The 22246-nt window shown below is 45.1% G+C and overlaps 1 protein-coding gene across 4 annotated transcripts in view; it reads right to left on the bottom strand.

Moving 5' to 3' along the window:
* Positions 1–2748: 2748 nt before the first annotated feature.
* Positions 2749–22246, bottom strand: part of LOC110491336 (transmembrane protein 94) — a 33148-nt gene continuing 13650 nt past the window's right edge. For 2 of the 4 annotated variants that reach the window (XM_036946120.2, XM_036946118.2), the window contains exons 9-31: positions 21929–22031; positions 21757–21843; positions 21514–21630; positions 21376–21432; positions 18957–19061; positions 18725–18880; positions 15866–16045; positions 15445–15754; positions 15180–15353; positions 14884–14986; positions 14559–14767; positions 13414–13592; positions 13112–13324; positions 12933–13032; positions 12611–12719; positions 12241–12430; positions 11377–11454; positions 11190–11275; positions 11012–11093; positions 9443–9701; positions 8767–8860; positions 8463–8633; positions 2749–8283 (exon numbers count right to left, since the gene is read on the bottom strand). In XM_036946120.2, coding sequence (XP_036802015.1) covers positions 8211–8283; positions 8463–8633; positions 8767–8860; positions 9443–9701; positions 11012–11093; positions 11190–11275; positions 11377–11454; positions 12241–12430; positions 12611–12719; positions 12933–13032; positions 13112–13324; positions 13414–13592; positions 14559–14767; positions 14884–14986; positions 15180–15353; positions 15445–15754; positions 15866–16045; positions 18725–18880; positions 18957–19061; positions 21376–21432; positions 21514–21630; positions 21757–21843; positions 21929–22031 — 3235 coding nt within the window. In that variant the 3' untranslated portion in view covers positions 2749–8210. The remainder of the gene's footprint in view (positions 8284–8462; positions 8634–8766; positions 8861–9442; positions 9702–11011; positions 11094–11189; positions 11276–11376; positions 11455–12240; positions 12431–12610; positions 12720–12932; positions 13033–13111; positions 13325–13413; positions 13593–14558; positions 14768–14883; positions 14987–15179; positions 15354–15444; positions 15755–15865; positions 16046–18724; positions 18881–18956; positions 19062–21375; positions 21433–21513; positions 21631–21756; positions 21844–21928; positions 22032–22246) is intronic. The other 2 variants (XM_090201863.1, XM_036946119.2) reach the window with 1 other exon arrangement.

Raw genomic sequence — 22246 nt, 5'->3', positions numbered from 1 at the left:
GGTGATTTCAGCCAATCACAGCCGAGGTGCTCGGTTGGTCATGCTTTGGGGGAAGAGCTGTGGCCTAAAATAACCAATCACCAATCAAATGTTCAAATTGTCCTCAAGAAGGAAAAACAGAAAAAACAACGAAATAAATATATTGTACATACAGCGCACGCTGTTGCACGTGTACAGTCAGGTCCAAAATTATTGCCACCCTCGATAAAGATGAGCAAAAAACACTGTATTAAATAACAAATACTGAGCTATATTGTATGCAAAAAAAAAGTGGGAATTATATTTTGTTATACTAATGCAATTGCTCAGATAGATTTTGTTTAACAAGTAATATTTATTCTGTAATAGAAAAGTGTCAAAATTATTTGCACCCGTTTTCAATACCTCACCTTTCGAGAATAATGCAACTGAGCCTTTTTCTTAAATGTTTTATGAGTTGGAGAACACATTGGGAGGGATCTGAGACCATTCATCCATACAGAATCTTTCCAGATCCTTGATATTCTTCATCTGCTCTTCAACTCAAACCACAGGTTTTCAAAGGGTTTCAAGTCTGGAGACTTTTGGTTTTGTGGCCAATTAATTAACCATTTCTTTGTTGATTTTTATGTGTGTTTGGGGTTATTGTCTTGCTGGAAGATCCACTTACAGGCAAGTTTCAGCTTCCTGGCAGAGGTAACTGAGGCAAAAAATGTCCTGATGCTGGGTAAAGTGCACAAACAAAATCTCTTTCTCTGAGCAATTGTAGTAGTATAAAATCTGTTTAAAAAAAATGGCATACAATATAGCTCAATACTTGTGTTATTTATTTTACAGTATTTTTTGCTCAAGGGTGACAATTTTTGACCGGACTGTAGGATGATTGGGCAGTGATGGCTAAATCATGAGGTTTCAGTGGCGATTTTAGCATGTAAATCTTGGTGGGGCAAAATGAAAATAAAAAGTGGGATGCATGCCAGCAAAGCCACAACACAACACTAAACAATACACTAATTGCACTATAACATTGACAAACGGTGCCCACAAACTGTTAGGGCCTACATAAAGCTGTCCCAACAGCAGAGTCCCAAAAACAGCCCTAACACCTTTCCACTGCTACACCTGGCTATCAGCGGAGCCTTGTCTGGCAGCGAAACAGTTAATTCGGCCTCATTTACTGCCTTTAAAAAAGCATAGATGAAATGGCTGACTTGTTTAAAAGAATGTGGTTTCTACTGTCAATTGAGATGTACAAACTATGGCATAAAGGGAAGACAAGTGGATAAGAGGCAATCTGTAATTTAGATTAAGACATTAATGAGCGATCTAGGACAGACATAGCCAATATAACTATTTGTTCAGCACTTTTGAAATGTACAGCTCCAGAATTCAGAACATGGGCCGTTCTTACATTATTCCCCCTGTACACCAAGTCAGAACCATAAGATAAATAAAGGGGTCTGCATATAAGCAGACAATAAAAGCTCTTACAATATTCAATGATTACTTTTCTCAAAAACAGGTAGGTGAAATTAAAAGGTGAAAATAGACCAAATTATTAGGGTGAGGCACATGGGCTACTAATAGCTTACTACACAACAGTTAGTATTACTTTCTTAACTACAGTAGACATATCTCCCTGGCATATTACATAATGTATGCAGCAGCATACAATACATTTTTGGACTCACCTTGTGGTGCTGTACTCACCTGAACAGGAAGGTGGCACGGCGGTCCTTCATGGGAAAATTTTGTCAACATACTTTATCATCAAAGTCTGGCATTCTCTGGATTTATTGTGCTTCAAGTGGGACCTCGAGAAAAAAAACAAGGTTGAATCATGATGATGTCAGTTCCCAGTTGTCTTGAACTCACTAAAGTCAGATTTTGCAGTTCCGAGTTAAGTTGTTTTGAGCCTGGCACAAATCATGCTTCATTGACAGCATGGCCAATGTTGCATGTTTATAATTTTAAACTAGAAAGAGAGACCCTTTAATCTTAGACTTGGGACCACACAGCCACTCCACTGAATAGCAGGCTAATGATTTCTTTGCAATGCTTGCAGTTAGCTGCTGATTCTTTCCAAACTACTCATTGTTGAATTTGCGATTTCCAACTTGTGTAATTTTTATGTCCAATGGCCGATGAGCACCGATACGTCCTATCTGCCGGGCGGCAGCGTAGCCTAGTGGTTAGAGCCTTGGACTGCCCAATCATCCTACAGTCTGGCCAAGTTCAAATCCCCCAGCTGACAAGGTACAAATCTGTCGTTCTGCTCCTGAACAAGGCAGTTAACCCACTAGGCCATCACTGAAAATAAGAATTTGTTCTTCACTGACTTGCCTGGTAAAATAAAATATCTATACTTTTTTTTTCATTATTTCTCTTCATGTGACAAGGATTAAGAAGTATTTTGTCGACTTGATTCATGATGGACAGCTAAGATTTTAAAGGTATGATTTTGAAATGATCAGTCCAATCAAAGCTACTGTAGATATGTGATCTAACATTTTATCTGTGGCCAATGACCTTGAGCCACCTTGGATGGACACTTCTGTAACTCTATGGCAGCCCCTTGGCTAAGGGGCTTGAACTTGAACTCTACCCTTAGACTTCACCAGTGACGTAGTGTCCCCATGAGTGACAGAACACTGAGCCAATCATGCTCCGTCTTTCCCGCTGGCTTGCCCCACCACCACAGAAAGCACTGAGCTAGGCTGAAACATCTGCATTTAAGAGCTGCCCTACTCAAGAACACAAAAACGAGATCATGTTTGTATGCGGCTTTATTAACTCAATTATATTTTTTTTATACATTGTTTGTAAATTGATGTGACACGTATTAATGCAAAAAAATAACATTCAAAACAGGCAAGCCCAATATTGTTTTTGCAAAAAATGTGGGATCTCTGCCCAAACTGCCCTGAATGACAGGTCGCCACTGAGGTTTACATTTGAGTCATTTTGCAGACGCAGAGCAACTTACAGAAGCAATTAGGGTTAGGTGCCTTGCTCAAGGGCACAACAGATTCTTCACCTAGTCTGTGACCTTTTGGTTACTGACCCGCTGTTAACCAATTTCTGTCTAGTCTGTGTACTGTATCAGAGATGAAGAGGCACATCTTTGACTGTACTATGGTACTGTAAAAGCCACAGACTAGTATTCTGACCCTATAAATCAGAGCTATCTAGTTTTGAATTACATTAAATAGTTGCTCTCCCATAGATTGTTATTCAAAGGCATTTTAATAAGTGCATTCTATAGTCGTTCTCAACATGTCCTTCTCTAAGCCTCAAGCAGCATGCCTTAATTCTGCACAGGACATCCCTTTTGTACCTCAGAGGCCATTGGATGCTTTTCATTTGTGGAATACATACAGTTAGGTGGAATAAATATTTATTTAAAAATACCATATGACATTACCATATGACATATTTTTGCACAAAAAAAAAACAATTATACATCTTTAAAAATATATACATTTATCAATTCACCAAAAAGTCTCACATTTCAAGTCAATTGACACAAGGTTCAGCTTTACGCATTTTAATATGGACAAAGTTCCAGAGCCTTGGTTGTTCCACCAAAACTGCTGTTTACCCACCCCAATCCCGTACCTTCAACACCCCAATCCACCTACATCTCGTACCTTCAACACCACCCCAATCCACCTACAGCCTGCACCTTCAACACAACCCCAATCCACCTACATCCCGTACCTTCAACACCACCCCAATCAACCCACAGCCCGTACCTTCAACACCACCCCAATCAACACACAGCCCGTACCTTCAACACCACCCCAATCCACCCACATCCCGTACCTTCAACAACACCCCAATCCACCTACAGCCCGTATTGCCTACACTGATCCAGTCCTTTCAGATCTACACATATCTAGGGGTCAATTTGGAGCTGGGTCGTAGAAGAGTGGTAAGAAGGTGTCTAGGTCGATCTGTGTATTGAAAAACAACACCTGCAGGCCAAGCTCCACTGAGTTCACATTGCATACTCAAACTGAAAACATAAAAAAAACTGAAACCATATCATGACCAATACTTGGCATCTATAAGGTCTTATTTATGCATACATGTAAGCAATGACATGAGAAATATATATATTAGATACACACACAAAACTAGTCAAAAGTTTGGACACTCATTCAAGGGCTTTATTTTTTTTTTTACATTGTAAAATAATAGTGAAGACAAACTAATACAGGATCAAGTTGTAACCAAAGTGTTAAACCAATCAAAATATATTTTAGATCCTTCAAAGCAGCCACCCTTTGCCTTGACAGCTTTGCACACTTGGCATTCTCTCAACCAGCTTCATGAGGTAGTCACCTGGAATGTATTTCAATTAAACAGGTGTGCCTTGTTAATTTGTGGAATTTCTTTCCATCTTAATGCGTTTGTGCCAATCAGTTGTGTTGTGACAAGGTAGGGTTGGTATACAGAAGATAACCTTATTTGGTAAAAGACCAAGTCCATATTATGGCAAGAACAGCTCAAATAAGCAAAGAGAAATGACAGTCCATCATTACTGAAAGACATGAAGGTCAGTCAATCTGGAAGATTAAGAAATTTGAACGTTTCTTCCAAGTGCAATCACAAAAACCATCAAGAGCCATGATGAAACTGGCTCTCATGAGGACCGCCACAGGAAAGGAAGACCCAGAGTTACCTCTGCTGCAGATGATACGTTCATTAGGGGTAACTGCACCTCAGATTGCAGCCTAAATAAATGCTTCATGGGGGTCAAGTAACAGACATCTCAACATCAACTGCTCAGAGACTGTGTGAATCAGGCCTTCATGGTCGAAATGCTGTAAAGAAACTAATGGACACCAATAAGAAGAGACTTGCTTGGGCCAAGAAACACGAACAATGCACCGGTGGAAATCTGTCCTTTGGTCTGTGTCCAAATTTGCGATATTTGGTCTTTGTGAGATGCAGAGTAGGTGAACAGATGACCTTCGCATGTGTGGTTCCCACCGTGAAGCATGGAGGAAAGGGAAAGGGGGATGCCTTCAACTGAAATATGTCTTCCGCATTTAATTCAACCCCTCTGAATCAGAGAGGTGTTGGGGGCTGGCGTCGTCGGTGCCCAGGGAACCGTGGGTAGATTGACAGATTTTTACCTTGTCAGCCTGGGGATTCAATCCAGCAACCTTTCGGTTACTGGCCAAACGCACTAACCACTAGGCTACCTGCCGGAGGTGGTGTGATTGTGCTTTGTTGCTGCCACTGTCAGTGATTTATTTAGAATTCAAGGCACACTTAACCAGCATGGCTACCACAGCATTCTGCAGCGATACACCATCCCATCTGGTTTGTGCTTAGTGGGACCATAACTTGTTTTTCAACAGGACAATGACCCAACAAACCTCCAGGCTGTGTAAGGGCTATTTGACCAAGGAGAAGAGTGATGGAGTGCTGCATCAGATGACCTGGCCTCCACAATCCCCCAACCCCAACCCCAATTGAGATGGTTAGAAATTAGTTGCACTGCAGAGTGAAGGAAAAGCAGCCAACAGGTGCTCATTATGTGGGAACTCCTTGAAGACTGTTGGAAAAGCATTCCTCATGAAGCTGGTTGAGAGAACACCAAGAGTGTGCAAAGCTGTCAAGACAAAGGTTGGCTACTTTAAAGAATCTGAAATATAAAACATATTTGGATATGTAACACTTGTTTGGTTACTACATGATTCCATGTGTGTTATTTAATAGGTTTGAAGTTCACTATTATTCTACAATGTAGAACATAGTACAAATAAAGAAACCCCTTGAATGAGTAGATGTGTCCAGACATATATGGGAAACACATTTTTGTTTTTTTTAATAATGGATTGAAATGTACTTATGTGCAGTGTGTGGATGCATTCTATTGTACAAAAACCAACATCTTCAGTCTGTTTTCCCTTTTAAGATCGCTACGTTGTTCATTCAATAAGGATTTCTAAGTAGACCAGTGCTTTTACATGACATCTACCTCACACACAGATCTAGCAGACCATGCAACTACCAACTCTTCTGTGAAATAGTGTCACTTAAAGTAAGTACGCTCCAACCAAAGGGAGCCTGTGAAGACCACAAGTGTGCGAGGCCCGATCCTGAGGTGTTAATCTAAAAAAAAAAAAAGGTAGGCACCATGTTTTTATGCCATCTTGGGCCCTGCTCCGACCCCCATGTCAATATAACGTATGAGCATTGTAGCCCGCATTCAAAACAGAGAGGGGTAACCAATACCAGAGCACGTGGTGAGAAGTCGAGAGGTGTGGGCGCACCACGCATGATCAAACGTATACAGTTTGACTGGGGCACAGGAGTTTTTTTCTGACCTCGTGATACAACCGGGGGAAAAACTACAGACCGAGGTGCATAGGGTGCCATTTGGGAAACAAGGATAAGAAGATCAACACGTCTGTAAAAATAAGATACAACAACAATTAAAATAGAACTGTAGTGGCTGATCAATCTGTAGCTAGTCATCATTTGTAGAGTTCAAATGGGTCTACTGATATGATCACCCTGCAGACAGGTAGCCTGGCGGGTCTCAGTAATTCTACTTTTAGGCCGGGCTTCAAATCCGAAAGCACCATTCAGTGCTTGACATAGGCCATTTCCAATTGAGCCGAGGTCTGCAGCTTTAACCTTAAAATGGGATCTCCACGAACGCGCTACCATTGCCTTTGAAAGCAGCATTGTCTACAAGCGTGATCGGATTGAATCGCGGACTAAGTCAGCTTGCACATTGTTGTTGTCGAATGCAGAAACAAGCACACAGGCCAGTAAAAAGACAACTGGATGACATGAAGCACCTTCAGAATACCCTGGGATGCTCTAGAACTCTAGAGGCTATTATAATCTAGAACACCACTGACGAAACCTTATTAGCTTGAGTAGACCACAGTCAGTAGAACTCTGGTGGGAAAAACAGGATGTACACAAGGATCAAACCGGTCTAGGATGATTGATGATTAAACAAATCCCTTTCTTACAGTACACAAGTTTCAAAGTGGCAGGCTAGCACATTCTTCAAAAATATAATTTACCTAGAAAGAGACAAATTCGGTTTTTACTTGTTTATAGTAAATTAAATGAATGTTCATTACTTATTGCATTAGAGCAGGATTGCCCTTGGCTTAGCTCGGGAGTCGGATCGTGTGGTTGAAACAAAGGAAACATTTGTTAGGAAGGAAAATCACAAGAGATATTCTTGGATCCTGGTTAAGAACATGCCATGTTGATTTCATGGCTAGAAGTCTGGGCTATAAAGAGTAGCCTTGTTAAGAAATCCTTAGTATGGTCAACAGAACTTTTCCGAAACTGCGTCAAGTGAATACACAGGGTTAGCACTACATTGTGGACTCCAGACTTCACCTTGATGGCAGGCTTTTCAGGTCTATCAATGCCAATTATTTGACAGATTTAGGATCAGGACATTGTCCCAGATTCTAGATACATCTCTCCTATCCTTTCAGCACTGCTGGGCATTCAGATATACAGCAGCAAGTGGCTGTAATGACACACTACATTCAAGGTGAAGGCTAGTGTACTCTACTATGGTATTGGGATTCATGTGAAAGGGGGAGACATGCTGAAGTGTGATAAAGTGTGATAATCCCCATGTGAGCCAGTATCAGAGACCAGTGACTAGGAGAAAATACCCCCTTCCCTAAACTCAAGTAGGGGATACAGTAAAACCTTCCACATGCATTAAAAAAAAAAAAAAAACACTCCACTAGATAATAAATTATTCACATTTCTTAGCTGTCTTTCTTTTAAAAGCAAAAAAGAAAATAACATTCTTTGGGATTTTCCTCTTTTTTTTTTTTAAACATAACAATGATACAATATAATTTAAATCTAAAAAATAAAAAAAGATTGGATTTTCGCAGTGTTCGACCACCCAGCACATGTAGCGGTTTGGAGGACCTGCTAGGCAAAGTGCTTTCACGGTGAGGTGGGTTGAGTGATCCTGGGTTCAAGTCAATGGGCACTCAAGGAGTTTGATTCTGGGTTTAAGGTAGAAGTTCCCCTAAACCACAGATCTAAAGTCAGGTAACCCTTTCTCCAATCCTAACAAACAGAGGGATGAGAACCATCTGACCCTGTGTCAGTGGTTAGGGCCAACTTCGACCTCCTCCAGATTCTGGTGCCTCATCTTTCCCCGAGGGCTGATTGGTTCACAGCATGCTTTGCCACGCCCTTCTGTTAATTGTCAATCAGAAGGGAGAGTTCATCCCTAGTTTAGTCTCAAACTGTAGCTTCTGTCTCTTCTGGTAGCGAACCCTCACCCTGCAGACAGAAGGAATGGAAAGAGCAACACATGAGAACAATTTCCCCCCCACATGACATCATCCTCCATCCCACAATCCTCACAGAATCCTCTACTTTCAACCCATCTGTCTTTTCCGCAATCTTCCTCCCATCATACCCCTCCTACTCTCACCCATTCCTTCCTTCCTCCATCTTACCGTATCTCGTGTAGTTTGACAGCCTCGTTGAGCAGCACCACCACCAGGCAGGACAGGGAGACCAACAGCCAGGCCAGCATGGGGATGTCCTTCAGGCCAAAGGTCAAAGAACCCGACCTGTCCTGCCACAGCTTGTAGTCCACCGTGGCCTGTACCATCTGACCCAACAGACTGGAGGTGGGGAGGAAGAGTGAGAGTATCAGATGATGCCAACAAAAAAACATCTATTGCAGCTGCCCGCTTCACAGTTGTTTGAAACAATTAGGCTACACACACACACACATACACACACACACACACTTACACTACAATGACAGTGAGGCACCACCAGGTGTTGCTGAAAGGGTTCTTCTTCCACAGAGGCTGGGAGCGATGGACGTAACTTAGCGAGATGACCACTGGAAAAGAGGAAGGGAGGACACTTAAAAACACAGGACTCTCCAGGGGCAGAACAGAAGTCAGAGTCTGTGTCTGAAATGGCACCCTATTCCCTATATAACACACTGGTTAAAAGTAGTGCACTGTATAGGGAATAGAGTGCCATAGGGCTCTGGTCTAAAGTAGTGCACTATATAGGGAATAGAGTGCCATAGGGCTCTGGTCTAAAGTAGTGCACTATATAGGGAATAGGGTGCCATAGGGCTCTGGTCTAAAGTAGTGCACTATATAGGGAATAGGGTGCCATAGGGCTCTGGTCTAAAGTAGTGCACTATATAGGGAATAGAGTGCCATAGGGCTCTGGTCTAAAGTAGTGCACTATATAGGGAATAGGGTGCCATAGGGCTCTGGTCTAAAGTAGTGCACTATATAGGGAATAGAGTGCCATAGGGCTCTGGTCTAAAGTAGTGCACTATATAGGGAATAGGGTGCCATAGGGCTCTGGTCTAAAGTAGTGCACTATATAGGGAATATGGTGCCATTTAGGATGCATCCTGACTTAACAGATGCAGGGGTGAGAGTTCACCGAGAGCTCCTCATACCGGTGTGCAGGGCCAGGAACCCAGCCATGACCTTCTGAGTGAGCAGCAGGCCGTTGGACAGCTCTCTGAACCAATGGGGAGCGTCCCGAGCCGAACTGACCCTGAGGATATCAGTACAGTTGATGGTGGTGTTATCGGCCAGTGTCAGGTTGTTGGTCCTCAGGCAGACCTCGTGCAGCGTGAAGCCAAAGCCTAGCAGGTAGGCACACACGGTCAGGCCAAACTTCAGCAGGAAACAACCCAGGAAGTAGGTCTGTGTCTGCAGGAAGTATATGTAGGCAAATCAAGATGTTAGAAGGAATGCCATGGTACACGTCATGATTAAGACACACTTTATATACAAAAGTATGTGGACACAACTTCAAATGAGTGGATTTGGTTATTTCAGCTAAAAAAATAATGGAGCACACAGCCATGCAATCTCGATAGACAACATTTGCAGTGGAATGGCCTTACTGAAGAGCTCAGTGACTTTCAATGTGGCATTGTCATAGGACACCACTTTTCCAACAAGTCAGTTTGTCACATTTCTGACCAGCTAGAGCTGCCTCATCAACTGTAAGCACTGTTATTGTGAAGTGGAAACTTCTAGGAGCAAGAACGGCTCAGCCGCAAAGTGGTAAGCCACACAAGCGCACAGAATGGGACAGCCGAGTGCTGAAGTGTGTAGCGCATTAAAATCGTCCGTCCTCAGTTGCAACACTCACTACCCAGTTCCAAACTGCATCGGGAAGCAACATCAGCACAAGAACTGTTCGTCGGGCGATTCATGAAATGGGTTTCCATGGCCGAGCAGCCGCAGTGGTGTAAAGCTCAGCACCATTGGACTCAGGAGCAGTGGAAATGTGATGAATCACGCTTCACCATCTGGCAGTCCGACGGGCGAATCTGAGTTCGGCGGATGCCAGGAGAACGCTACCTGCCTCAATGCATAGTGCCAACTGTAAAGTTTGGTGGAGGAGGAATAATGATCTGGGGCTGTTTATTATGTTTTTTTTCAAGTTCCAGTGAAGGGAAATCTTAACGCTACAGCATACAATGACGATTCTTCCAACTTTGTGGCAACAGTTTGGGGAAGGCCCTTTCCTGTTTCAGCATAACAATGCCCCTGTGCACAAAACAAGGTCCACACAGAAATGGTTTGTTGAGATCGGTGTGACTTGACTGACCTGCACAGAGCCCTGACCACAACCCCATAGAACACCTTTGGGATGAATTGAAACACTGCAACTGCGAGCCAGGCCTAATCACCCAACATCAGTAACCGACCTCACTAATGCTCTTGTGGCTGAGTGGAAGCAAGTCTCCGCAGCAATATTCCAACATCTAGTGGAAAGACTTCCCAGAAGAGTGGAGGCTGTTATAGCAGCAAAGGGGGGAACAACTCCATATTAATGCCCTTGATTTTGGAATGAGATGTTCGACCAGCAGGTGTCCCCATCCAACTGGTCATGTAGTGTATCAATAATAAGCATTTGACTCAGCATATTTGGAGTTGGCCAATCATGACAATCCTCCTAAAATTAGCATAGTGTAATGTCTGAAACCGGGCCGGAGCGGGTATAGTACCTTTCTGGGGATGGCATCTTGGTTCTTCCCTGTGGCTACATTCATCACAGAACTGTCTGGTGGCTTTCCTAAGAATGACACACTGCCAACAACACAGAGACATGGTTAGTATCATGTAAGTCTACTGTTGTACTAGATAACACGAGTGTGAAATCGATATGGTTAGTAGTGGTGGTACCTGAGCAATGGACAGCTGAAGCAGGACAGCCACAGGATGTCAGTGATGTTCATGGGAGGAGGGAGCTGGGCAAGGCAGGCCAGAAACTACACCAACAATAATGGAATCCAATATTCAGGTGAAACTGTTGCATCCTCAGTTCTTTTATTATAGCTGAAATGAATTGGCTGTACAGGTGTTCTCTCACCTGGATGAGGACCAGGGTCAGCTGACACTGCAACAGGAACAGGAAACTCTTGCGGATGCTGTAGGTGGTGTGACGTGCCTGGAAAGGATCCAGACATGTAAAATAAATGTATTGTATCTTTGTGTGTCTGTACATGTTTTCTTACCTTATCAGAACCAAAATGTTCCGACAAGGTAGGAAAACAAGAACCATTTGGAAAGCCTGTACTTTTTTCAGGTCCTGAATTTGTTAGTCTTAAGGGTTAAGTTTGGGGTTAAAGGTTAGGGAAAATAGGATTTTGAATGGCATTTTTAGTCATATATATATTTACATATATATTTATTTATAGTGTGTGTGTGTGTGTGTGTGTGTGTGTGTGTGTGTGTGTGTGTATATATATATATACCTATGATGAAAATTACAGGCGTCTCATATTTTTAAGTGGGAGAACTTGTACAATTGGTGGCTGACTAAATACTCCCCCCCCCACTGTGTGTGTGTGTGTGTGTGTGTGTGTGTGTGTATATATATATGTATTTTTTTTTAAATATATAATAATATATAATATATATATAAATATAAAATATAAATATATAAAAATAAGAGAGAGCGAGAATGTGGTCGTCTCTGGTGTTGCAGCATGGGTTCATTCATCTTCTTGCCATCAATTATACAGGCTGTGTGACCTAGCTCTTGGTTGACTCATCCACATCTCTGTGCATTAGTAATGGGGTAGGCTAAATAAATACAACAGAAATCAGAGCAGGAGAGAAGGATGACACTTAAAAAAACACTTTTATACTCTCCATGTTCCAGATGACTCAACTACTCTGCTCTGCTCCAGTTCCACTCACATCCTCTGGTGTGTGTGTGTGTGTGTCTCACCTGTTCTATGAGTTTGACCATGCTGACCGACTCCCCCTGGTGGAAGGTGACAGAACAGGCCAGGGTGTTGAGTTGACCAGACAGACTGAGAGGAGACAGACCCTCCACCTCCCCGTTCAGCCCTGCCCCTGTAGCGTAGCCAAACGTCTCCCACGAACACCGCGACGGGTACAGGGGGTCCAGGGCGATGCTGGGGGGTTAGGAAACAATAGTGTGTGATCTGTATTCCTCTCCATACTGTCATTAAGTCCAGCAGTATTATGTGGTTGTAAGTGTACTTATGGACGCACATCAAAGACTATTTATAAATTAACTAGGCAGCAGCTGCCGTGTTTGTGACATGTGATCACGTGTGTGTGTGTGTGTGTACCTGAGGTCACTCTGTAGAAAGAGGCAGCTGTTGCGGAAGTTAGCAGAGCTCCCCAGGCAGCACGTCACTTCTCTGTTCTCCTGCATGATCTTGATCATCTCACACATGGCTACACACACACACAGAGAGAGAGATTTAGAGCACTCACACATGCGTAGCTGTAACACGCATAAATACATTGCATATCTTGTGATAAAATACACTTCTATACCGTGGTCGATTGATTTGTATATTAAAATATAGGAATGTCTCAGTAACAAATACTACGGTTTTTGAAAAACAGAAACGTTTGTTTCATGTAAGTGGAGATGTTCAGACTCACTCTCTGGGGTACAGTCGGTGAAGAGGGGCACCAACAGAGGCACGTTGTCAATGTTCTTCAGGTGAGGACGAACCTGGTGGATACCACGAGGTAGCTTCGCCTGGAGGGAGACAGAAGGATTAGCATGAGACAGGGGGAAAGGACAGACGAGGGAAGACCAACAGTGTTTGTTCCTGTACCCGGTTGCAGTCCTCCAGGAAGCTGGGGACATCAGTGGGCTCCTCCTCTGGTAACAGCAGCCCCTCTGCCTCATCTCTGGAGTCTTGATGTTCATCGTGTACGGAGTACTGGCCGGGGCTGTTGGGGGCGCCGTCACAGGGACTGTCTCTGTTTGGGGTCAGAGAGATATGACAGTTCCACCCGGTCTCCAGGCCCATCTTCTCTGCAAACACCTACCACATTCACAAAACAGACAGACAATCATCATCGTCTCCGGCATCATCACATACATCTCAGCAAACACACACACACACACACACACCTTGCTGCGTAGTTCGTCCTCCATAGAGAAGTAGACAAAGCGTATGCAGGCGGTGACCAGAGCGTCTATGAGCCTGACGGTGTCCAGACGAGCCTGGAACTGTGATGACACCATCCCCATGAAGATCTGACCACTCAGAGCCTGAACACAGTCGTCCTTCTCCACACCTCCTATACCCTCTATGGAGAGAGAGGAGTGAGAGAGGAGGGGGACAAGACAAAGTACAACATCTTGTGAGTGTAGCAGCATCTCCCTTCCTGCATCCTCCAGTCTTCCCTCCCTCAGTCCCTCCCTCAGTCCCTCCCTCCCTCAGTCAGTCAGTCCCTCCCTCCGTCCCTCCCTCCCTCCGTCAGTCCCTCCCTCCCTCCGTCAGTCCCTCCCTCCCTCCGTCAGTCCCTCCCTCCCTCCGTCAGTCCCTCCGTCAGTCAGTCAGTCCCTCCCTCCGTCCCTCCCTCCGTCAGTCCCTCCCTCCCTCAGTCCCTCCCTCCCTCAGTCCCTCCCTCCGTCCCTCCCTCAGTCCCTCCCTCCCTCCCTCCGTCAGTCAGTCCGTCCCTCCCTCCCTCCGTCAGTCAGTCAGTCCCTCCCTCCCTCCCTCCCTCCCTCCCTCCGTCAGTCAGTCAGTCCCTCCCTCCCTCCGTCAGTCCCTCCCTCCCTCCGTCAGTCCCTCCCTCCCTCCGTCAGTCCCTCCCTCCCTCCGTCAGTCCCTCCCTCCCTCTCTCCGTCAGTCCCTCCCTCCCTCTCTCCGTCAGTCCCTCCCTCCCTCTCTCCGTCAGTCCCTCCCTCCCTCTCTCCGTCAGTCCCTCCCTCCCTCTCTCCGTCAGTCCCTCCCTCCCTCTCTCCGTCAGTCCCTCCGTCAGTCCCTCCCTCCCTCTCTCCGTCAGTCCCTCCGTCAGTCCCTCCCTCCCTCCGTCAGTCCCTCCCTCCCTCCGCCAGTCCCTCCCTCCCTCCGCCAGTCCCTCCCTCCCTCCGCCAGTCCCTCCCTCCCTCCGCCAGTCCCTCCCTCCCTCCGCCAGTCCCTCCCTCCCTCCGCCAGTCCCTCCCTCCCTCCGCCAGTCCCTCCATCCCTCCGCCAGTTCCTCCCTCCCTCCGCCAGTTCCTCCCTCCCTCCGCCAGTCCCTCCCTCCCTCCGCCAGTCCCTCCCTCACCATCAGAGCTCCAGGAGTTCCTGCGGGAGACATGTTTGATAGGGGTGGTGGAGGGCAGTTCTACCCCAGAGAAGAGGTTGGGTCCGGGGGCTAGCTCCACACATTTTCCATTGAGTTGGTTGGACAGAGACACCTGCATGGGCTTGTAGGCAAAAGCAGAGCAGTATCCCGACAGACAGGCCCGTTGGTAGAAGTCCAGAACCTTCTTCCTGTAGGGGGGAGGGGTAGACATATTAAGGGTTAATAATAATTGTCATGAGGCTGCTATAAGGCTGTCATAAGACTGTCATAAGGCATCACGTGGCTGTTATTAGGCTGTTCTGACCTGTCGGAGCCAGAGAGGGGGTAGATGTCGGTTCCGTCCCAGACATCAGTGCAGGCTTCCAGGATGAGGTCAGCTGAGCCGTGAGACAACATCTGTACGTTATCTAGAGGTGAGAGGTCAGGGGTCACAGAGGTGCAACAAAACGATTCCAAGAAAGAGGTCAAGGGTTAAAGGAGAGGAGGGCAAGAGATGGAGAGAGCGAGTAGCCAATCAGAGAGATTAGTGAGAGGGGAGAAATACAAAGAACAAAAGAGCTATAGAGAAAAAAATTATAATACAAATTGAGCTATTCTCACTGGAAGAGGAGTCTCTGATGAAGAGGGAGATGAGGTGGCTGATGGGAGGTTGTCTCTTGGTAAAGTTATGTTGGCGTCGAGGGACAGACTCCTTGGCCTTCTCCCCACAGGGCAGCTGGTACAGAGCTAGGTGGTTCTCCTGTTTAAACAGCTCCCTCGCCCCGGGAGTGAACCCTGAGAGAACCCCAGGAAGAGAGAGAAGGGGTCAGAGTGTATGAGTCTGGAGTTCACACAGTAAATGTATACTTTCTCTTCCTCTCCTCACCTATAAGCCTGGAGAGCTCACACAGTCCCCAGGGCACGTGGACAGGCAGCACGGCCCCGTGGCTCTCCTGCAGCGCCAGGTTACTGAGGTGGTCGGAGAAGCGGCAGAGCTGCTGGGTGACGCTGGCGTTGCACAGGTTGAGCAGGATGTTGAGCCCCAGGGGCTTGAGGCTGGGCAGGTGGCACTGCCAGCCCTGCTCGTCAAACTGGATACTCACCGGGTTCTGCTGGTCCTGAGACAGACTCAACATCTCCAGGTGGTAATCACACACGTAGTCCTCCGCTTCGTTGTCATAGCAACCCGACATATCCTGTAGAGAGGGGTGGTGAGAGAAAGAAGAGAGAGAGAGGAGAGACATGCTGTGTAGTAAGATGACAAGAGAATTATATACAGGGTGTGTGTGTGTGTGTGTGTGTGTTACCTGTTCAGGGCCCTGATCCCCTCCATCAGTGTCGTGGCTGAAGCTGACATTAGATCCTGAGGGGTGTTTGGTGCGTGTGTGTGTCTCCCGTGCTTGCGAACAGCCAGTGTCATGTGACGTCTCGCTGGGCTCATACCCATCCATCATTGGCATACACAGCAGAGCCTCCCCCTCCAGTGTCTGATGGACAGGATGAACAGCCAGACATTACTCTTTCAATCACTGAAAAGCACTCAAGTTAAAATAAAGTAAATAAATAATTACGTGGTTTTTTGGGGGTATATTTTTCATAACTTTTAGGTCACTATATTCCTGAAGAAAATGTGTTTTTTCTCCATTCTATTTTTATCAGTACTATTACATTTTGAATGCTTAGCAGGACAGAAATGGTCCAATTCACAAACTTATAAAGAGAACATCCCTGGTCATCCCTACTGCCTCTGATCTGGAGGACTCACTAAACACTGTGTTTGTAAATTATGTCTGAGTGTTGGATTGTACCCGTGGCTATCGGTAAAAAAAAAAAAAATTGTAAATCGTGCCGTCTGGTTTGCTTAATAGGAACGTTAAATCGTGCCGTCTAGTTTGCTTAATAGGAATTTGAAATGATTCATAATTTTACTTTTGATACTTAAGTATATTTACAAAAAATAAAGATAAAAAAAAATATTTTTTTACTCAAGAAGTATTTTACTGAGTGATTTTCTATTAAGGTATCGTTCCTTTTTACCACCACTGTTGAAAAGACACCATCACCTATCAAACGAGTCTCACAGGAACTAGGTCATCGTCTCACGGCAGATAGCGCCATCTGACGGAAGACAATTGGAACCACAGAGCCTTCAGAAACTATTCACACCCCTGGACTTGGTCCACATTTTGCTGTCTCACAAATTGGGATTCAAATGGATTTGTCATTTTTGTCAACAACAACAACATTTACACAAAATATTCTAATGTCAAAGTGTAAGAAAAATTCTAACATTAGTCCAATTAAATTTTTTTTTAAATACAAAAAAAAATAAAAAACAAAAAAATATATACACTAATAAACACTATATACACAAAAGTATGTGGACACCCCTTAAAATGTCTGTTTTCGGCTATTTCAGCCACACCCTGACAGACATGTAAAAATCGAACACACAGCAACTCTAGAAGGGCAGTGTGTGTGTGACAAACTGACTTGTTGGAAAGGTGGCATACTATGACGGTGCAAAGTTGGAAAGTCACAGCTCTTCAGTTAGGCCATTCTACTGCCAATGAAGATTGCATGGCTGTGTGCTCGATTTTATACAACGGGTGTGGCTGAAACAGCCGAAGAGGAAAGCAGCATCGTTGTCGTCAACGTCTTGTTTCATCTTCTGCATTGACTATGCAGACTGAACAACGAGCGTCAAGAGGTCTCGTGGTGGAGCAACAACAGGGGGTGGGGCATGGTGAGAGGAGGAAACTCTAAAAACGGACGTTACACACAGGGGGTGGGGCATGGTGAGAGGAGGAAACTCTAAAAACGGACGTTACACACAGGGGGTGGGGCATGGTGAGAGGAGGAAACTCTAAAAACGGACGTTACACACAGGGGGTGGGGCATGGTGAGAGGAGGAAACTCTAAAAACGGACGTTACACACAGGGGGTGGGGCATGGTGAGAGGAGGAAACTCTAAAAACGGACGTTACACACAGGGGGTGGGGCATGGTGAGAGGAGGAAACTCTAAAAACGGACGTTACACACAGGGGGTGGGGCATGGTGAGAGGAGGAAACTCTAAAAACGGACGTTACACACAGGGGGTGGGGCATGGTGAGAGGAGGAAACTCTAAAAACGGACGTTACACACAGCGGAGTGGCCAATCACATTAAAACGGACGTTACACACAGCGGAGTGGCCAATCACATTAAAACGGACGTTACACACAGCAGAGTGGCCAATCACATTAAAACAAACATTAAAACGGACGTTACACACAGCAGAGTGGCCAATCACATTAAAACGGACGTTACACACAGCAGAGTGGCCAATCACATTAAAACGGACGTTACACACAGCAGAGTGGCCAATCACATTAAAACGGACGTTACACACAGCAGAGTGGCCAATCACATTAAAACGGACGTTACACACAGCAGAGTGGCCAATCACATTAAAACGGACGTTACACACAGCAGAGTGGCCAATCACATTAAAACGGACGTTACACACAGCAGAGTGGCCTATCACATTAAAACGGACGTTACACACAGCAGAGTGGCCAATCACATTAAAACGGACGTTACACACAGCAGAGTGGCCAATCACATTAAAACGGACGTTACACACAGCAGAGTGGCCAATCACATTAAAACAAACATTAAAACGGACATTACACACAGCAGAGTGGCCAATCACATTAAAACGGACGTTACACACAGCAGAGTGGCCAATCACATTAAAACAAACATTAAAACGGACGTTACACACAGCAGAGAGGCCAATCACATTAAAACGGACGTTACACACAGCAGAGTGGCCAATCACATTAAAACGGACGTTACACACAGCAAAGTGGCCAATCACATTAAAACAAACATTAAAACGGACGTTACACACAGCAGAGTGGCCAATCACATTAAAACGGACGTTACACACAGCAGAGTGGCCAATCACATTAATACAAACATTAAAACGGACATTACACACAGCGGAGTGGCCAATCACATTAAAACGGACGTTACACACAGCAGAGTGGCCAATCACATTAAAACAAACATTAAAATACTGTTAGAAACAGTGAAGTAAATACATCCATACCGGTATATAGGAAGATACGACATACCACCCACCCACCCAGCCACACACCCAGCCACACACCCACCCACCTCGTCCCGGTCCTCGGAGTTGACAGAGAGGTCGTCTCGCAGGTCTTCTTGACTGTCGTTGTGAGGCGGCTCCACGCGACCACTAAAGAACAGCACCGTCTCTGGACTGGGGTTAGGCCAGGATAATACACCCCGTTTATCCACACAACACAACACCTGGAGAGAAAAAGAGAGCGAGTTACACACAAATGCACACACACACACACACACACACAAAAGCACACACACTTACAGTGACAGAGCCAAGTGTGTGTAGCAGGCTGGAAGTATAGCAGAGTGTCTGTGATTCTCCCTTCAGCACGCCCACCAGGTGTCTCCACACACACCGCAGCATCTCCTGCACACACACACAAGCACACATTTAGTCTACATCGCATTTTCACCCACTAATAAAAATACATAGTTGATACATAGTTGACTCAATTTTACGGGCAATATAATCTACAGTATAGTGGGCTACAGTGCCTTCACTAAGTTTTCAAACCCCTTGTCTTATTCCACATTTTGTTGTGTTACAACCTGAATTCAAAATGTATTTCATTGAGATTTTGTGTTACTGGCCTACACACAATACCCCAAAATGTCAAAATGGAATTAATGTTTTAAGAATTGTTTACCAATTAATTTAAAAATGACTCGTGTGTACAATAAGTGTTGAACGTGATTTTTGAATGACTACCTCATCCCTGTAACCCACACATATGTGTAAAGTCCTTCAGTTGAGCAGTGAATTTCAAACACAGATTCAACCACAAAGACTGGGGAGGTTTTCTAATGCCTCGCAAAGAAGAGCACCAATTGGTAGATGTGTAAAAATGTTTTAATAAAAGCTGATACTGAATACCCCATTGAGCATGGTGAAGTTATTTACACTTTGGGTGGTGTATCAATACACCCAGTCACTACAAAGATACAGGCATCCTTCCTAACTCAGTTGCCGGAGAGGAAGGAAACCAACCGCTCATGGATTTCAAAACAAGGCCAATGGTGACCTTAAAACAGTTAGAGTTTAATGGCTGTGATAGGAGAACACTGAGGATGGATCAACATTGTAGTTACTCCACAATACTAACCTAAATGACAGAGGGAAAAGAAGGAAGCCTGTACAGAATGAAAAATATTCCAAAACATGCATCCTGTTTGCAAACAAGACACTGAAGTAAAACTGCATGAAATGTGGCAAAGCAATTAATACAAAGCATTATGTTTGGGACTAATCCAACACATTACTGAGTACAACGCTCCATGTTACCAAACATAGTGGTGGCTGCATCATGTCATGGGTATACTTGTAATCATTAAGGATCGGTGATGAAAATAAAACAGAACGGAGGACAGGCAAAATCCTAGAGGAAAACCTGGTTCAGTCTGCTTTCCACCAGACACTGGGAGATGAATTCATCTTTCAGCAGGACAATAACCTAAAGCACAAGGCCAAATCTACACTGGAGTTGCTTACCAAGACGACGCTCAATGTTCCTGAGTGGCCGAGTTACAGTTGACTGTCTAGCAATGATTAACAACCAACTTGACAGAGCTTGAAGAATTTCAAAAAGAATCACGTGCAATTATACAGTCCAGGGGTGCAAAGCTCTTCTTAGAGACTTCACCAGAAAGACTCACAGCTGTAATCTCTTCCAAAGGTGATTCTAATATGTACTGACTCAGTGGTGTGAATAAATGTGCAAACATGTTTTCACTTTATTTCATCCATTTTGAATTCAGGCTGTAACACAACAAAATGTGGAATAAGTCAAGGGGTCTGAATACTTTCTGAAGGCACGGTATATTATTAGTGGCAAAGTGGAAAAGAAAACACCTCCACAACACCTTCATCTTTCCCAACATGGTTGAAACCTAAATGTGAGTAAACACAGTATTTGTAGACGTCATTTTAGATGTCTTCAGTCTGACTACAGCCCAGGCGATGCAATCAGGGACTATGACCCAATACTCTCAGATGCTTCCTTTCCTCAAGTCCTTTTCTTAAGAAATTATATTTCTCCCAGGTCCTTCTGACCCTTTCCAGATTAATTTTCATCAAGTAAGGCTTTTGAGTAAAGGACACAAGGAAAGGAAGTCGTTTGAGAGTTGAAGTACACAGCTAGTGAGGCAGAGTTTCCCCATCATGCATTGCAAGCTAGAAGACAGAAGTGGCAGGCTCATGGGAAAGGCCGATCCAGAACCAAGCCCTATAGCAGGGAGGGGGTTAGTTCTGGACCAGGCCAAAGTGTCAGTAACGTAGAGGTGGGGGCGGTGAGTACTGGGGTTTGTGGGGGGAGTCAAAGGGTTACGTGATTAGCTGAAGAAATGGTATGATGAAAAATTGCCCAAACTAGACGAGTCAAATTTGCCCTTCCATTAGGGATGATCGGAGAAAGACTGATTGGCTGACAGAGAGAACCAATAGAAATGCCAAAGAGACGAGATCTCATGCCAGCTGAAGAAAATCAATCACATTAGGGATAAACAATGCAAAACCAAATAGATGATTGGAGTCCCAAACTCGAACAACAAAAGAAGATGCGTGAGGCGGGTGTGTGTGAGCTACAGGGTTTCACAGTGGTGGGTGAAGGGGCGAGGGCGGGCAGCGTGAGGACAGGAACGAGGGAGTGGGGGGGAGGCAGGGGTAGGACTTGGAGAAGTTATACCTGGGAGGACACCACTTCAGTGTAGCTGCTTAAGGTGTCCTCGGAGAACTTAGCAAGCTGGGGCGAGAGAAGACGCTAGTTAAACCACACAGGAGGCATCTCTCTGTGTCTCGCATGGCGCTTGTGTGCGTTTCTCACCAGGCCAGTAGGAGAAGCTCTGCTGGACTCAGCCAGGACGCTAGCCTCGCCATAGGTGTTGACCAGCACCCACATGACAGGAAACAGCAGGGGAAGGATGGGCAGCACTCCCATCAGCTGGAACACAACACTTATTACAATAGGAATATTTTATAGGTTTGAAGAGATTCTGTCCCCACAGGATCGCCTACCCTGCTATAAATAGGGAGAAGGGGCACGGCCAGGAAGAGGGAGTCTCCATACCTGCAGCTGGATGAAGTTGAAGCGTCCAGGAGTGAGGCTAGGGGCGTCAAAGAAATAACGCACTGTATTCACAACCAAGAACGTCATCTATAGGAGGAGAGAGGGATAACATGAGGGACAATGGCAAGTAGCTTTAATTAAGAAACTGTGTTTCTGTGTCTGCTTTTCTCACCAGTACAATAGGGCAGGCGAACTTGGCCATGATGGACTGAACGGTGAACCTCTCGTTATCCAGGGCTGTGATTGGTCGAGACAGAGCCAGGTCCAGACTGTTCCTGTAAAGCAGAGGTGGATTCAGCCAGGGGTGTCAGTCATTTTAGATGACGTCATGAGACGGTTTGAGTCTCATCCTGGACAACAACAAACATGCAGTTCAGAACAGTATTAGACTTAATGTGGGTCTGGGAAACCTGCCCTGTATCTTTAAACTGCTTCAAAATGACACACTGAGACGTCACAATTTCAGGTTTCCTTTGACTCTAGATGATCA

The sequence above is a fragment of the Oncorhynchus mykiss genome, chromosome 16 (genome assembly GCF_057628025.1).
Source record: "Oncorhynchus mykiss isolate SJ-2025 chromosome 16, ASM5762802v1, whole genome shotgun sequence".
Classification (NCBI taxonomy): Eukaryota; Metazoa; Chordata; class Actinopteri; order Salmoniformes; family Salmonidae; genus Oncorhynchus; species Oncorhynchus mykiss.
This window is presented reverse-complemented; position numbering and strand designations above follow the sequence as displayed.